This window comes from Calidris pugnax, unplaced genomic scaffold (genome assembly GCF_001431845.1).
Source record: "Calidris pugnax isolate Ruff unplaced genomic scaffold, ASM143184v1 scaffold99, whole genome shotgun sequence".
NCBI lineage: Eukaryota > Metazoa > Chordata > Aves > Charadriiformes > Scolopacidae > Calidris > Calidris pugnax.
The window spans coordinates 205769-224168 of NW_015090836.1; the positions used below are offsets into that span (position 1 = coordinate 205769).

An 18400-nucleotide genomic window follows, 5' to 3' on the forward strand; every position below is an offset into this window, starting at 1 on the left:
GGATCTCTCAGCTGAGCTATAACAGGAAGGTGGGAGGATAAGGGATATGGGAAGGCTGCTTAGCAAATAGGAAATAAAGAGGAAAATACACCGATGCTGCTCTCTGAAATTATAAAATTGGTGCCAACTACAACATTTAAGGAAAAGTATTTTAGAACAGAGTTTTATAGGAACTGCAAAGTTTTAGTGAAAAGTCCCTTTATTCCCAATGTGGTTGACTAAGTAATGCTTTAAAAGTTGATGGTTCTTTCCTTTACTCCAGTACAACCAGAGAAACACTCTCTTGCTTTGCACAAGTTCTCAAAGAAACAGAACCACACTCCTATTTTTTTCAGGTCTGTAAAATCCAAGTCAAGCGTTCAGTAGCTCGTAAGGTGCAAGATAACTTTTCCACCTAATAGTGAATTATTCTCATTTCATAATTTTTCAGAAGTGATCCTACAACCATTATTTCTATGAAAGGTAAAGACTTTATGATGTAATAACTTTCAGAGGTGAATAATGTATTCATGTCAAGTCTTCAGAAAAAATATCTGCAGAACTTACCAGTTCTGTATTTTATGTCTGGTATTTATTTTATAGGCTGTGGCCACAGAGCCTGCTCTGTAGAAGACCCAAAATAAAAGCAATTCCTTCCAATAAATTTAAGGCACCATGAAAGCAAAATTGAGCAGAAAAGAAGGAAAAATACATTATTTCCAGGTTAATTATAAAATGAGCTCTATTTTGATGATTATAGGGAAAGTTCTTTAACTACGTATAAGCTGTCTGATAGCTTCGTACTGATACAAAAGAATTAGGGAAAAAAATGGTTCTATAAAATACATAAGGTTTTATGATTGGGATTTTAAAGCTGGTTTTTTATGTAGGAGGTTTTAACCAATTTAGCAAGTAAATGTCACATTCAAAGGACAGACTCTTCCCGATATATTGAAATGGTTGAAAACTGCACTTGGACTCAGCTGGTAGCATCCGACAGCTGGAGGCGACTGCCCCAAAGCTGATCTGGCGAGGCAGAACCTCAGTGCAAAGCCAAGAGGTTCAGCTCACACCAGTTTCCTCCCCAGGTTTAAGTGAGAGAGGAGATTTTGCACTGGGCTGGCCAAGGGGTGCTCAAGCTCCCCAGTCTGGTCCGGGGTCAGCAAATCTCTGCAGAGACTGGGGCAGAAAGCTCCAGCTTTTTGGAGAATGAACACGCCAGGGTCTCCTGTGAGAATCATTACAACAGTGAGCCTGTATTTAATTTGAAGAAGCCTTAAGTAGTAATGAAATAATCAAATCTCTCTATTGAACCTTTACTATATTGAATAGAGCGACTGACTCGGCTCACGGTTATCACACCAGACACGTGCATCAACGAGTCATGTAAAACAATGGGCACCTGGGCTGCTCTTTTTTTTCAGAGGAAGGTACCTTGAATATTGAATAAATATTAATGAAATATCTACGTGCCAGATCCAAGAGAATACATCAGCATCGATACTGTCGTTTAGACTCCTAAACCCAAACGTGCACGTCAGCACCTGAGTAATCTGGGAGGTACTTAACTCTTTAGGAGTTTGGTTTTTCTGCTTGGGAGTTTTGAAGGCTTGAGTTTTGTTTTTTTGCACCCTCCAAGAGCTCCTAAAATACACAGGTATCCCCTGAGAGCTTTTCATCTCAGGTACAGGGTGGTGCAGCATTTATATCAGCTGCCCTACCTGATTCTGGAAACAAGCCCAGACCACACTAAGAAGATCCTACTCAAGAGTTTGTGCTGGGGAGTAAATATCTAAATATCCAATGTTTTTTAATATTTTTTAAAGACTGCACCCCAGTTCCTCTACTTACTGTACACAGGGCTTCATTCTACTGCCATTTGTGAAAGGGGAATTTAATTACATTATAATTACACTATCTGTTTTATGGAGAGAAACATAAAAATGGATAAGAGCTTTGCTTTCACAGAGTCCTATGGGTATGAACTCCACAAAGTGGAAGTAACTACCTGCATATAGTTTATTGTTTGGCAATAAAGCCATGCTCAACTCACAAATTCCCTTTAAGCCGAAATACTATACTATACAATTTAAAATCAAAAGAAAAGAGCAAACACTGAAAAAGGCATACATATATATGTCCTGTACCCTGAAAAGGTAAATTTTAAAAGTCTGCTTTCCTGTGCTTAAAAGGAATAACTATCAAAATAAAAAATGCTAAGTCTTTGAAAACTATTCATGATTCTCCTCTGTTTCAAAACGCTATGATTCGCGGCTAATAAGCAGTTCATTTAAGCAGAAAGTAACAAAAGCAGAAGGATGCCTTTGGAAGACAGTAACGCTGGGAAGGAGAGACTTTGGAGAGTTGCTGAATTAGCTTGGTTTAAAATATAGAAAAATATGACCCCATTCTCCGTGCTGCGCCAGGAGCACTCACTCTCAGGAACGCAGGATGGTGCCCAATATCTGTGGCAGTTTTCAACAACGTTTATCTTTCAAAGCTGTCCTAACCCATGGAGCTGCTGTGCTCCAGGAGCTCCTGCATCACCTCCAGAGTAACCTGCCCTTGGGTGGGTGCATCCAACCCACGGCGTTTCGCTGCCAGCCCGAGGGAGCCGCATCCTGCTGGAGCTGGGCCAGAGCCACGGGCTGGACCAGCCAACTCGGGGGAAATCATCAGCAGAAAGTCACACTTTGGGCTTTTTGACTTCTAACTTTGGCTGGAGAAGAAACATTTCTTAATTCGCTGCATCAAAATCACACCAGGAGTCTTGCAACATCTCTTCACCCCCATCTTATAGCAGCCTTCCAGTCCCTAAAGAGGGGCTACAGGAGGGATGAGGAGGGACACAGGATGAGGGCTAAATTGAGAGAGAGTGGATTTAGATAAGATCTCAGGAAGAAATTCTTTACTCTGAGGGTGGTGAGACTGGCCCAGGTTGCCCAGAGAAGCTGTGGATGCCCCATCCCTGGAGGGGTTCAAGGCCAGGCTGGACGGGGCTTGAGCAACGTGGTCTGGTGGGAGGTGTCCCTGCCCATGGCAGGGGGTTGGAACTCGATGATCTTTAAGGTCCCTTCCAACCCAAACCATTCTATGATTCTATGATTCTTGAGGGAAAAGTGCAGAAAGGACAGAGTACTTTGTTTTCCCTGTGAAGGAAGGTCAGGAAGATCTGCTGGGGTGAACCTGCAGCCCTTCAGATGTGGGAAGAAATGGGTGAAAGGGAAAGAGAAGATGCTTTTAATGTCTTCCTTCAAGAATACTAAGATCTCATCATAATATTCTTCAAAATCACTCAGAATTGCACCAAATTTACAACCAAAACATTTTGAAAGCCATTTTGATCCTCCCCTATTCTCTTATCTGTTCTTTGGCCATGATCAATGCTCACAATTTTGGTTTTGATGGGGCTTGGGATCGATGCAGTTTAACTGTGACAATAAAAACCATCCCTTTATTTATTTATGGTAAAATGGATTTATAGCACACCTGTCTCCCTTAGCATCCTACGGTGCTTGTGTGACCCTCCCCAGCTGGATCAAAGGTACGTGGCACAGCCTGGCACACAGGGAGGTGGAGTTTACAGATACCTTGTCACTCAGGAGTGGAAAAAGAAATCTGCAAATCTAATTCCGATCATAATTTTAAACCATGAAAATTTACTACTTTTTGTACTTAGACTACTGACCTGAGGGTGGTAAGGGACTATTGCAGCTAATACCAGACTGTGCTCTCTGATGTGTCTTTATAACTCATCTGGTTATTTCTAGCTGCCTACATAATTGGAATGGGTTAATACTGCTGGCAGCAAGTAGATCTATACAACCTGTCCCAACAAAGAAGGGGTATAAAACACACCTACTTAAAAATCACCTGATTTCCAATATTCTTTACCAAAAATGCCAATTGTGCACGTGGTTTTCCGAGGTACTTTATTCCTATGCCAAGGTTTAACATTACAGACTCCGTGGACCAGGGCTTTAGCCTGTTCTTGCAATTTTCTGACACTGTCCCTCAAGAGAGAACAAATATATCAGGTGTCCTACTTGAAAGTCAACAATTTGACACCACTGCATCTTGTGCTGCTCCTTACGGTGATGGACAACTAGGAACGGCTTAAAAATACAAAGCAAACAGCAAGAGTAAGTGGTTTCAAAATCAATACGAGAACGATCAAGTAGCAGGAGAGTACTTGTTATCTGTTCATCAAAATGATGTGAAAAGACATTCTGTGCATTCAGAATTTAATTTAGCTACTTGCTTTATCATCATAAACACTCATTTCAATATGGACAATGATTATTTTTTTTCTTCCCAAACATGAATAATATATAATTGCTAGTATTTTGGAGGAGACAAGGTCTTTACCTTTATCCATCAGGGTAATTTATCATTGTCTTTCTTTTTCTTCTGCAGTGGCGAGAGAGCTTGTCAGCTCAGCTTGTTCTTAAAAAGCTGGAGCGTAATTCAATAATAAATTCACTCAAAGGCTAGCTGTCATGAGGCATTCATTTATTTGTATCCATTAGGTGATCTGCACTGCTGTTCTCTCTAAAGGGTAGCAAAGCTGCGTTTCTGAAGCCCAGGAAATATATTGCATAGATATTCAGTCATCTCCTTCCCACCGCTGCCGCTTCTGTGGGTTCTATGGTTTAGTGATTTTTAGTGGGTTTTTTAGTGATTTTTTTATTGCTTATTTCTTACTTATTTTTTTGTCAGAGTTAGGTTGATGGTTGGACTAGACGATCTTTAAGGTCCCTTCCAACCTAGACCATTCTATGATTCTGCAGAGGCCATACAGGAACGCAAATGGGATGTGGTTCCCCCAAGGGGGACAATCAGCCAGCTACAACCTGGTACAGTCCTGAGGAGTAAGTTGTGGTTCCTGAAATCCCTGTCCTGAATTATGAGTGTGCCTGCAGCACAGGTGTCTCTGCAGGACATCAGAGATGCCAGGACACAGAGGTCCATGTCACCTCTCTGTTGGCTGCTTACAGGGGACGGCTCACAGCAAGTGGCACGGATCCAACTCCAATCCCACCCACAAGGGTGATGGTGATGGGACAGAAGGACGTAGGATGTCCCATGCCCAGCAATCTACAGTCCTGACCTACACTGAAAAGGAGATGGCTTCATCAATTACAGCGGCAGCAATGGAAGGCAGAGGGTTTTCCTAAGGCAAGATGCTGGAGCCCTCCATCAGAACCAAAAGATCTTCTACCCTCTCTCCTGTTGGGCAAGGTCTAAAGCCAACAGTTGGAAGGAGATATGAAAATGGTTCATCTTGCCCCCAGCTGCTGCTGTGATCTTCATGGAGACACTGAGTAGTTCTGTGGACAAGAGGGATATCATCACCAGTCTGTTGTAAAAGAAACCAGAGGAGACTGACCAGCGCGGATCTGAAGCAATTCCGTGGACAACAGGGATATCATCACCTGTCTGCTGTAAAAGAAACCAGAGGAGACTGACCAGCGAGCACCCTACTGAAGAAAGGGCATATCCGCACATGCAAATACAGCCTGTCTCATTCGCCCAGACTAATTGGGTCCCAGATGGTCCCAGACCACGCTCCTCCATGGAGCAGTCATGTTCTGATCACTGCTGAAGCGCTGCTATTTCCAGGGTGACAAAAGACCTATTTTTAAAGGTTCAGCTTTCTAGGCGGTGAAAAAAGACAATGGAAACTACAAAGAGGAGCCAAGTAAGCAGAAAACACTTGCAATGGTTGATTTTATCCAGATCTGTAGGATCTTTAAGAACTAACAGGAATGCATGATGTCTTTTAACATTCCAAAAGAGTAATGGCATTTTTAGCAACCCAACAGACCGATAAGCCCGGACTGCGTGCTGTGATGCTCTCTCAGGGGAAAACATACCTTCTGCTTGAGGTCCTTCACTGCTACTTGCAACTGCTCTTGTGATGAGTCAAGATATTTAGCTTGAGAGATGCAACACAATCGCAGCTTGAGGTGACATATCTGTGGACCATATTTAGTGATCCACACCCTATTTAGTGCGATGCACACCCTAAGTTGATATTTTAAGAACAGCAACCTCATAAATCATCGCTATCTCTGTATGATTCTTTGTGTTAACTTAAATGGAACAAGGAGCCCCATTTATTAATTTCACTGCAGTTAATAAAAAGCAATCATGAAAACCCTTCCTATTGATTTGAATCTTTGCATTCCCCTCACTGCAGTGATCTATATGCCAGATAAAACTTTATTCTAGCAGGTGCTCCTTTTTCAATCACAAATCTTCCTTTGGCAGGACGTCTCCAGATGGTTAGTAATTCCTTCCTACACAGAGATGTACCATCAGATCTGTGAAATGTGTGTAACTCCTGTTGGGAGTTTATGTGGTCTGAAATGACACAGGCTTTCTGCTGGTCCTCTGCTGGCACTCCCAGAAACAAACTCACTGCAAAAATGAGAATTTCCCACTATTTTCCTCCACTTCTGTGTGCTACTGAATGCAAGTGGCCCGTAAAGAGAAGCTGCAATTTTTATCATCCATGTATGAAGACTCCCATAGTTTTTTAGTTGTATGGAAAAGTTCATTAAACACAGATGTGTGTCTGCCAAACCTCTCTACCTGTTGGAACAGAGACACCTGGATCTGATACCAGAGTCCTCTGTGGAAAGGCTTCTGTCTGTGAGCTCAGCTGAGGAATTGCAACCCTAAATGTATCAGAAGAGTGAAATTGTGAGCAAAATCTATTTCATATTTTGAGGCCCGATTTTACATCAACAAATCACAACAACGGACAGCAGAGAACTCCCTGTTCTAACGTTTAGTGCAGAGCCCAGACTGTTCAGTATCCAGAACCCTCAATCTTCAGAACGCTGAGGAAGTACAACAGTTTGCAACCATGCAGCTGGTGACTCAATTCCCTCATTCTAGTTTTCCCCTCTTTTGGTGCTGTCAGTGGAAGAAGTTCTGCCATTTGTGTTTTGAGCAACCTGCTCTAGTGGGAGGTGTCCCTGCCCATGGCAGGGGGGTTGTAACTAGATGATCTTTAAGGTCCCATCCAACCCAAACCATTCCATGATTCTATGATTCCATGGTGTTTACTAGATACTTCTGGAAAATGACAAGTCACTTGAACTGGAAAAGCCCTGATGAACTTTCACTCCTTGAAATAAGAGAAGGGAGGAAAGATGCAACTGTCCAAGTTGGGAGGGAAGCATCTTGCCTTCCTGGCTGGTAGGACATTCCAGAGGAGGAGACAGTCAGCAGAATTACATCAACTACAAAATTCTTCAGATACCCACTTCCCTTAGGCAGAGTCCATGTTCTCCATTTGCTGCCATTCCCCATCTTCACACGGCCAAGTGGTTCACGCTTTACCTCTTACTGAATCAAAACCAAAACTCACTTACCCTCCTTCAAAGGGGTTGTCTCCTGGGATGACGTGAGTGCTGTCCTTGCCAATCAGGAACTTGATCCTGTCGTAGAACGAATGCAAGCTCTGCTGGGAGACAGGGGCTTGTGTGTCCTGGATGATATCCAGGGGGTCCGGGGAGCCCAGGCATAGGGCGTTGACGTGGCACAGTGGCTGCAAGCAGCAGTCTGGGTCCATGCAATCCACCAGGCCATCTGCAGAAGGGTAAGGAAGAGCTTAGATCCATGGAAACATGGAGCGTTTCAGACTTCAGAGTAACTTTATCCAGTGCACACAACAGAGAAATGTGCACAGAGTAAGGCATGTTTCCTTAAAACCCCAATAAAGAACCTCAAATATGCATTAATATGCGTTTATATAAAAACATATACAAACACATGAGATTAGACGTTAAAAAAAACATAATTGAGGCTGGTTCTGGGATAAAGCATTTTTCATCTCAGTCACTCAGATAACTCCAGAGCCCCTGATGGTGGTTTTTTCCCTGTGCATATACCAATGGCTTTTGTACATTGGTCCTGTTGCCCACAGACAACATTGCATCACACCAAAGTCATCAGGGTTACCTTCAGCAGGACTAAATAGTAAAGAAAGCCATGGTTACAGAGAGATCTATGCATGCGACCCACTAAAGATTCAGGCTAGATGGATGAGAAAGGAGATTTGGAAGGAAAGAAGGTTGGGTCTCTTTTGGCCTTTGTCACTTTTATTCCATGCAGACACAGAGTAACAGTTGATCTCAAACTCTCAGGATATAAATCTTGTACTTTCAGCACCATTAAATTAATAATAACAAGAAGAATAGCAGTGGACACATACGACAAAATCTTGGCAAGTGTAGTCTAGCAAAATTAGGGTTTGCATATCTGTCAAGTTATCAAACACACAGGCAGTCCTAGTTCCTCCAAGCTGGATGGGGCTTTGAGCAACCTGATCTAGTGGGAGGTGTCCCTGCCCATGGCAGGGGGGTTGGAACTCGATGATCTTTAAGGCCCCTTCCAACCCAAAGCATTCTCTGATTCTATGATTCTCCCTCCAGAGCCACAGCAGAGTTCCCCAGTTCATTCTGAGATGCCACTGCTCATTGCCAACAGCTTAGTAAAAAGTGGTGACGGTAAAGGAAATCCAAAAAAACCCCCAAACGTTCAGAAGAGGTTTGATGAAGCATCTCGTTTAGAAATAAAAGTTGTTAGCGTGTAGTTGAGATGGATCTTTAAATCAGATAAGGGAGCTGGGTGTTTTTGTTCTGGGGTAATGGGATACGGAGCCCTTCACTTCCAACTCATCAGTTTAAGCAAGGCACTTCGATAGGGAATGAAAATTGTTACCATGTGATGGCTGTTCAAAGACCTATGTGAAATGAGCAGCTGGTCTCAGTGTAGTCTATCAGAGAAACCTCCTTTATATTTAGCATCCTACTGATGGTTTCAGCATTAAGGCAAGAAATGAATGTGCTTGGAAAGCAAAACTGTCCCTAGGTCTCTCCTGAAGCAGGATGAGATTTGGAGTTGTCAGGAAAATGTGTTTTCTATTTCAAAGAAGCAGTAAATTAAAACAAGCCAGTTTGTTATTCTTATGTATCATCAGCTTCAGTTTCATCCCAGTTACACCAGTATGAATTAGAAGTCCTTTCACTAATGTTATTCCCATTACTTTGAATTTACTTTAATACAAGTAGGATGAGAATCTGATCTGTTATTATTGCTGTAGTACTTAATGATGGCTTACACGTCATGGACTAGGATTCTGTTGAGATATACCTGTGGCCTTCTTGGAAGATTTTAGAGCTATAAAATATCAATGGGGTCCAGTGGAGGACCATGAAGATGCTCAGAGGGCTGGAGCACCTATTCTATGAGGACAGGCTGAGGAAGTTTGGGTTGTTTAGCCTGGAGAAGAGAAGGCTCCGGGGAGACCTTATAGCCCCTTCCAGTCCCTAAAGGGGGCTACAGGAGAGATGGGGAGGGACTCTTGATCAGGGAGTGGACTGATAGACAAGGGGGAATAGTCTTAAACTGAAAGAAGGGAGATTTAGATTAGATATCAGGAAGAAATTCTTTACTGTGGGGGTGGTGAGGCACTGGAACAGGTTGCCCAGAGAAATTGTGGATGCTGCATCCCTCGAGGTGTTCAAGACCAGGTTGGATGGGACTTTGAGCAACCAGGTCTAGTGAGAAGTGTCCCTGACCATGGCAGGGGGTTGGAACTACATGATCTTTGAGGTCCCTTCCAACCCAAACCATTCTACGATTCTGTGATTCTAAGTGGTTTCCCATACACAGAAAACTGAACAAAATAAGCCTGTTCTGGGTTCCCAGAGCTTCCAGTGTATGTGTGGGTCAAAGCACGATGAATATCTGTGCCTTGTAGACACACACACCATGAGTCATTTTCACAAGTGCCCTGCACCTGCCATTAATGATAATGGGAGCAGTGTTATATTAGCTAAAGTGCTTTAGAAAATCCCATCCATTATCCTTACCTATGTCTGTTCTGATATCGCTACATCTTTATAACTCCTTGCAAAATTGCCACAAAAATTTATCAGCTCAGGCACAAAACCTACCCATCTGCCTTTTCTCTTGATGACTAGTGATAATGAAAGAGAACTAATTACATTTTATTTGCCCATCAAAAAAATGACTTGCTGCAGACGATTAGGCCAGTAGGATTCTGGAAGGTCAAATCTCAGATGGAGTTTGAGAGATCATTCCCAGAATAAAGACCTGTATAGATGGGATATGCTTATCCATAGCTACCTAATAAAAAAAAAAACAAAAAAACAAAACAAAAAAAACAAGATGGAAAAGAAACAGCAAACCAGCCCTGTTACTATATTGACTATAGTTTCAAGCAAGATAAAATGTTGTCATTTTCTCCCCCACACTAATAATGTCTGCTAAGGCTACAGACACTCTGTGGAGAGGACAGAAAACCAGCTGTACCATCCTTCTTCATTACCCTGTCCTTATTCCAGGCATCAGAAATACGTTTTGGGACCTGAAGCTGCAAGACAGCAAAGAAATGTTGTCTTTGCAGGAAACAGTAGATAAATGTTTGAAGAACAGATGCAGAGGACAATGTTTTATACAGGTGGGAACGCCGAGGACTCATGTGCAGATAAGCCTTTCAACTAATGTGTTTCAGGCCTGTCTGGAACAAGTTGGGGGCAATTACACCAGAGAGGTTTGTCGTTGACATCTTAAAGCCATTAAGGTCCTCAAGAGCTGAAATGGGGTTTAGCTACTCAACTGCCTCCAATACCATCAGCAGTTTCAGGGCAAAGCATTTCTTTAGCTTAAAAACACATAAAGGCCATTTTATCTGAGACATGGAGAACAGCAAGAGTTGAGTTAAAACCCAGATCATAAATAATGATGTCTCCATCTGAATATTGTTTTCTTGTGTTTTTTATTGTATGGTCCACAAGTGATCCAAGTGGTGCCCTACAGTGAATTGTAAGGAGGTATAATGAAATTGTACACAGCTATGACTGCTCATGCCCTGAGACCTCTCACTGGGTTCATCAGAAGAGTAAGGATAAAGTAAAATCAGCCAGAAGCTCCCTACCCATGAAGGGAATGGCATTCAGGGACCTGCATGGATTAATAGAAAATAAAATTAGAGCAAAATAAAACTCATGCTTTAATGGTTGAAACAGACAAAATCAAATGGGGGAAGGCAGCACCAGCAGCAAAGGAAACTATGGCAAGGTGTGAGGGTGGTGGAGCACTGGAACAGGTTGCCCAGGGAGGTGGTTGAGGCCCCTTCCCTGGAGATATTCAAGGAGAGGCTCGATGAGGCCCTGGGCAACCTGGTCTAGTTGGGGGTGTCCCTGCTGACTGCGGGGGGGTCGGACTAGATGACCTTTGGAGGTCCCTTCTGGCCTGGGCAATTCTATGATTCTATGATTTCAGAGAACAATATGAAGTCATAATACAAAACACTTTTGAAATTTATAAAGCCTAAAGGTGAATTTTCCCTAGAACTCATTGCAAAATTTTCAGAGAGAGGTAACAGGAGGAGGTGAACGTGGGATCAGTGGCTTCTGCACCCCAAGATTTGTACCAGCAAAGCCACAGAGACCCATGACCCGTGCATGGATTCCTAAAGCCGGTGGCTCCCAGAGCACAGATACACAGCATGGTAAGTTCTCTGTTATGGTCATGTTTACACAGCTCTTGGCTTTAAAAAGTGGCAGCTCCTTTACTCTACATATGGCTGAAATATGACCGTGGTGCTTCAGACCAGAGATGTGTTGCTGAGTTATCTCCATGCAAGGTTGAAAGTCCTGTGTAGAGGGATTACAGCAATTCATATGCTTTAAGATCAAAGACGGTACCACGATCAGCTTGTCTGACCTCTTTGATACACAGGCTGTTCCTTCCCTCCACCCCACCCTGAACTGGATTAAAGCTTGTCTTTTAGAAAGATACCTCATATATCAAAGACAGCTGATTCCAGTGAGTCCACCACTTCCTCCAGTAAGCTATTCAAATGCTTAATTACTGCTAGGAAACTGCGTCTTATTTCAAGGTTGAATTTGTCTAACTCCCAATATCCCGCCACTGGACCTTCTTTTGCCTTTGTCTTCAAGGTTACAACATTTCCTTCTGCCCCGCATGCTCAGATGTCTTGTCCAAGTGCAAGTCCCTCCACACAGAGCAACAATCCCTTCCAAACCTTTTCTCCAAACGGCTTAGGAAGATTAAACTTCCCATCCTAAGGTTTGTTTTCCAGCTGCTGGATTTTTTTTGGTGCGTGGCATCCTTTGATCTTCTTCCAGTAATTTCCCATCTTTTGTTACGTGTGGGCACCAGAACTGGACTCAGAACCGTGGCAGCAACATTGGGCACAAATGAGACCACTTCCCAGCTTTGGGGTTTTTTAATACTTCTAGGGTTCACAGTAGCCTTTTAACAACAGCCTTGCACTGAGAACTCATGTTGAGACAATTATCTCCAGTGACCTCTAAATCCTGTTCTGAGTCATTGCTTTTCAAGTGTCTCCCAAGCCCTACGTATAACACACTCTCCTTGTTCCCAGGGGTATTATCTTGCATTTTGCTGCATTAAGACACATTTTGTTTGATTGTGACCTTGTAGCGATGTGAGTCAGATCACTCTGTATCAAAATGATCTGGGTACATTATTTGCCACCATACCAAGCTTCAGGTGACCTGAAGATTTTACCAGGAGAGATTTAAAATACGTGCTAAGACAATGATAAAAATGCTGAATAGGGATGCATACAACAAGTGGTTCCAAGGGATCCCTTCAGAAACAGCTTCAATCATGGATGCCCATCAATTAACAAATTAATTTGGAGATCTGTCACTGAGCCAGATTTTAAAACATCTCTTGTGTTCCCTATTATTTCCATGTAATAAGACTTTTACCATCTTTGAGACACTTTATGCACACTATATAGACACACGTATCCTTAACAACCAGGCTGGCAGTCTTGCCAAAAATAAAACTCTTCTCTACAACTTCTTTGTGTAAAACCATGAAATAAGGTCCCTGCTGACTGGAAAGTAGCCAATGTTATTCCAATCTACATAAAGGACGTGAGGAAGACCCAGAGAACTACAGACCAGTTTGTCTAATCTCAGCTTCTGGAAAAATTACAGAGAAAATTATACTGAGAACTATTGAAAGGCATTTAAAGAAAAATCAGGGACAGTCAATAGGGGTTCACACAGGGAAAGTCCTGTTTAACTAATCTGATATCCTTCTAGGATAAGGTCACTCGCCCAGTGGATGAAGGGAAGGCGGTGGATGTAGTTTCTCTGGATTTTAGTAAGGTTTTTGATACTGTCCTTCACAGCATCCTTCTAGACAAGTTGTCCAGCTGTGGGATGGGTGGGTCCACAGTGCACTTGGTGAAGAACTGGTTGAAGGGCAGAGCTCAAAGGGTTGTAGTGAATGGGGCTACATCTGGCTGGTGACCAGTGATCAGAGGTGTTCCTCAGGGGTCAATCCTAAGGCCAGTCCTGTTTAATGCATTTGTCAATGATCTTGATGCAGGAGTTGAATGCACCATTAGCAAGTCTGCTGATGATACCAAACATCTGGTAAATGGTCTCAAGAGGAAATGGCCTCAAATTGCAGCAGGGGAGGTTTAGATTAGATATTAGGAAAAAAAAATTTACACTGAAAGGGTTATCAAGCATTGGAATGGGCTGCTCAGGGAAGTAGTGGAGTCACCATCCCTGGAGGTACTTAAAAGATGGGCAGATCGGATGCTGTGGGACATTTGTTACTGATGCTTTTTTTCAGTGTTAGGTTGATGGTTGGACTCGATCTGAAAGGTCCCTTTCAGCCTTGAAGGTTCTATGATTCTATATGATCAATAGGTTGCATCTTTAACTATGAATCATGCAATCATAGAATAAGTAAGGCTGATGGGACTGCTGAGGTCATCTTGTGAGCCCTGTGTCATTCTCTTCAAAGAGGAACAGACATGAAGGACAATGAATGGGATCAGCAGAAAATGTTCCTTTCCTGCCATATAGGATAAAGCAGCACTAATTTATTCAGTTAACATTATTTTTTAGGCGACCAAGTCCACTTTGATCAGATAATCTGCAGTCTGTGTATCACCAGACAGTCGGTTTTACTTTGGGATTACTGCATCTAGCTCATTTCTTGTAGGTAGAGTTGAAATACTGTTTTTAGAAAGATGTTCTATCCCATTTTAAAGATTGCAAATCCACCAATCTCATTAGTGAGCTCTTCCAAACAGTACCTTAGACTGTAAACTCTTTGGGAGCAGAGACTGCCTTTTTATTTTCAGTTCACAAAAAGTTTGTACTAGTCTCAAAGGGCTCTGAAGTGCCAGCAAAACCTGATGAAATAACCACAATTTTCATTAAAGATCTTTATCTTTAGTGTATTTTCAGCCTTTCCTCCATGCAAGGATTGCTTCAGGAGAATCTGAAGCTACCTGAGCCTTCTTGAGCAGGAACCTGGCCCAACAAGCATGACACTTGCTTAATACCAGCTGTAAAACAACTAGTATGAAATGGTTTTAAACACTCTCACTATAGAAACTCAGACAGCTACCTTAGATAGTGACAACAGATTTGAACGTTGACCTTATTCAGAAGGAGTTTCACATGATAATCAATGTCATAATGGCCTTCCCTTACACAGTCATTTGGATCCCAAACTTAAAATGACTTAAAATTACTTGGCTTTCAAACACTGCTCGTGACCCATCACTTTCTGAAAATCGTGCACTTTATGATATTTCAATAGCATACAAAAAAATACAGCCACCCAAACCAACCAGAAATTTTGGGTATCTGGAACTACCAGGGTCAGTGTGAAGGACTCAGGCCTGTGTCTTGCTTACTCTGCCCACCACAGCTTCAGTATTTACCACACAAGGATTTGCAGGATCCAAGCCAAAAGTAATTTTCTTCTCAAAAAACCCCCAACAAATAAACTGAACCTGCTCCAGTCGTGTTCTCACAGAAAGAAGGTTGGTATGGTAAGCACCACACCTACCAGGGGGCTGGTTAAATGGGATGTACTCCTTTCCACCTGAGCATGCAGGATGGGTCAGGTAGGAGTAGCTAAAGGGGCCTTATATGATTGTCTTCCTTGTCTGTAAACCTTCATGTCCAGACTCTTCAGCTTCCCTGAAAGCCTCCTTTGCTAGGAATGGATTCAATCCTAAGGCAAGCAACCAGCCATGAACTGACAGGAAAACCAGTGTCTGTTTAACACCATTGCTTATCAGGAGAGGCAGATCTTTTCCCTTACTTCTAAAGTACGAGGAGATGAGGGCCCTGAAGATGCTCCAAGGGCTGGAGCACCTCTGCTGTGAAGACAAGCTGAGAGAGTTGGGGATGTTCAGCCTGGAGAAGAAAAGGCTCTGGGAGACCTTACAGCCCCCTCCAATCCCTAAAGGGGTCCAAGAGGAGAGATGGGGATGGACTCTTGATCAGGGACTGGACCCATAGGACAACGGGTAACAGTTTTATACTGACAGAGGGGAGATTTAGATGAGATCTCAGGAAGAAATTCTTTACTCTGAGGGTGGTGAGACACTGGCAAAGGTTTCCCAGAGAAGCTGTGGCTGCCCCATCCCTGGAGGGGTTCAAGGCCAGGCTGGATGTGGCTTTGAGATACGAGGTCTGGTGGGAGGTGTCCCTGCCCAGGGCAGGGGGTTGGAACTGGATGATCTTTAAGGTCCCTTCCAACCCAAACCATTCTATGATTCTATTCTATGATTCTGTGAGTGTGACGCATTCCCTATCCAGAACAAAAACTAATTGTCACATTGACAACCACTAGCATCCTGCAAAATAATTACTATCCAGCAGCAATGAGGCTTCTGTCCCCGCATTCCTGGGGTTGCTGCTGCACTCACTGGCTGCAGAGCGTTCACAAATCCCACTGCAGTGTCATTCCTCTTTCAAGTCCCACGCGGTTTAGCTTCCAAGGCCCTCACCCACCACCACGCAGCACCAACAAGGTGTCAAGGATTAAGAGTTTTGTACAGAAGCAGAGGGCTGGTTTTGAGAGACTGCTTCTGCAGTAAACAAGATCAGCCGAGAGCTAATAAAATTTCAAATTAGCTGTGACTTTTCATGGCCCCACAATTGTGTTGGCTGATTTAATGGGCAGCGTCTTAGCTCGCTGGGGTTGAATAATTGAACATTTCTACAGAGTTATGGATGCTGCAACAAAAATCCGTCACGCTAACATCAACAACGGAATGCAAATAACCTCCAGCCAGAGGTGTTATTATGTGTTTAAGCAGGCTCTGGCAGGTGCTGCATGTCAAGTGTCGGGCTGGAACAGGCAGGCAACAGGTAGGGATGGACCTGTTTGTAGGCAGAGAGCATCCTGTGGAGCGTGACGCGCATCGGGAACCCTGGACACACGGGCAGGCAGGAGGAGGTGAGCCTAAGGAGCCTTGTTAAGGTAAAGCTGGGAGAGTGCACATGACAAACTCAAGGATTGCTCCCACTGAAGATCAGGAGATTTTTTTTTGCCGCTGACTGCAGCGAGAAGCGCCTCTGTGAGCTTTAGGCAAAGCAAAACTAGAATGAAAAATAACAATAAAACCCCTAGAACAGGCTGCCCAGAGAAGTGGTGGTGTCTCCTTCTTTGGAGATATTCCAAACTCGTCTGGATGTTTTCCTGTCCAACCTGCTCTGGGTGACCTTGCTTTGGCAGGGAGTTGGACCAGCTGATCTCCAGAGGTCCCTTCCAAGCCCAACCATTCTGTGATTCGTGATTGTCTTTCAGGAGTATTTTCCTTGCCAATGAAAGCACAAAGTGTACTGAGTACACAAATAATTGTGTCTCTCTCCTCATCCATTTCTTACCTTCCACTTTCCTTTCTGTGCCATTCACCAGGTGATATTATCACTTTTTGTGGGGACACTCTCTGTCTTGTGTTACTGGGGGAGTTTGGATGGGGAGGGTTTAAAATGCAGCTGCTCAAAGGCAAAGTTAACGAAGTGCTAGCTTTATCCTTCAGCAAATCAGATTTTCCCCCTCTCAGCTCCAGTCTAAAGTCTGGTGAAGGAAGAGTTGAAAGGAATGGTTATGCACTTCCACACAAAACATAAGTTATTGTTCCTGAGAATGTTTGTGCTGAAGAAGGTTTGCAGAAGTAATGACGTTCTGCCCTGAGCTGAGGACTGACACTCAATTTACTTCAATTGAATCTGGGGAATAAATAGGTTTTACGCCAGCGCTTTGCAGAGAACAATTTTACCCATTCGACAAAAGAGTTGTAGCTTTTGGGCCCCTCTATAAGGGATCAAAGGGAAAAAACCCACAAAAGTGAGGGACAATAGCGATGTGACTGTCAACGCCCTGTATCAGGTTAGCTATTAATGTTCTCTTTGCTCTTTCTGTCCCACCTGCTCTGTTTTGATTTTGCCTGAATAAGGTTCTCGCTGGTTGCATCCTGGCTGAATTAGGTTGCTGGGTGCCTGGGAAAAGAATTGTCCTCACATCTTTCTCCAAGTGCTCAGCACATGTTTGCAAGTTCAAAATAATATAGTCACATGTAATGGTAATCATATATTTGAATTACAGGGCTCCTTGGACTCTAGTGCAGGAGCAGAGCTCTGCAGAGCTAGTCACTACAGAAATAGTTTGCAAAAAGTCCATCGTGGAATATTTTGCAAAAAGTCCAACCTGGAACAAGATGCCCAGAGGAGCTGTGGATGCCCCATCCCTGGAGGGGTTCAAAGCCAGGTTGGATGGGGCTTTGAGCAACCTGCTCTGGTGGGAGGTGTCCCTGCCCAGGGCAGGGGTGTTGGGATGAGATGATCTTTAAGGTCCCTTCCAACCCAAACCATTCTATGATTCCATGATCCTACTCCAGACCTACTTTCTCGTTTAACAAAACATCTGAAAAGAAAAAGAAGAAAAAAGGAAGAAGCAAATGGCAGAAAACACATGTTAATCACCACTAGCTGGGCATGAACCAGAGCTATAATAATGTGATTAAGCTCTACAAGTTCACAGCATCCCCCACCTCATCATTGCTCTGGAGGATACAGTTGATGCAGCTTCTTGGGATTCTTCCTTTCTCCAGGCAGGCTTTTAACAAAAGGACTTAAGGATTGCATGACTAGCAAAGCAGCACAGAAACGAGGCAATCTATGTTGGGAGTGAAATTAATGAAGCTGAGAAAGGCATGTGAGGTACCTTCTCAGCAGAGCAAGGACTGGCTTCCAGACCGGGCAGCAAGTCCAGGTTGCTTAACCCGACCATGGTCATGCAATATCGTACCTAAAACTGCCTCCTTCAGGAGCCAAAGCAACTCTCAAAAGTGATTCTTATGAGGAAAAAAAAAAGACTCAGAGCTTAGAAAATTCTTTTGGGAGCAACGGGTTCACACCCTCAGCAGCTGAGATATCCTTATCACCAAGGTCTCTCGCTTTCCTGGCAAGTGCTGTTAAGTGTTAAGCGGCTGCTGCAAAGTTCACCCTAATGTATTCTTTGATTGAATTCAAGGCAATTCAGGCAATCTTCT

At 43.3% G+C, this 18400-nt stretch overlaps 1 protein-coding gene across 1 annotated transcript in view; it reads right to left on the minus strand.

Moving 5' to 3' along the window:
- Positions 1-18400, minus strand: part of TENM4 (teneurin transmembrane protein 4) — an 826730-nt gene that overhangs the window by 95984 nt on the left and 712346 nt on the right. The window contains exon 17 of the mRNA XM_014941555.1: positions 7365-7581. Within this exon, the coding sequence (XP_014797041.1) occupies positions 7365-7581 (217 nt within the window). The remainder of the gene's footprint in view (positions 1-7364; positions 7582-18400) is intronic.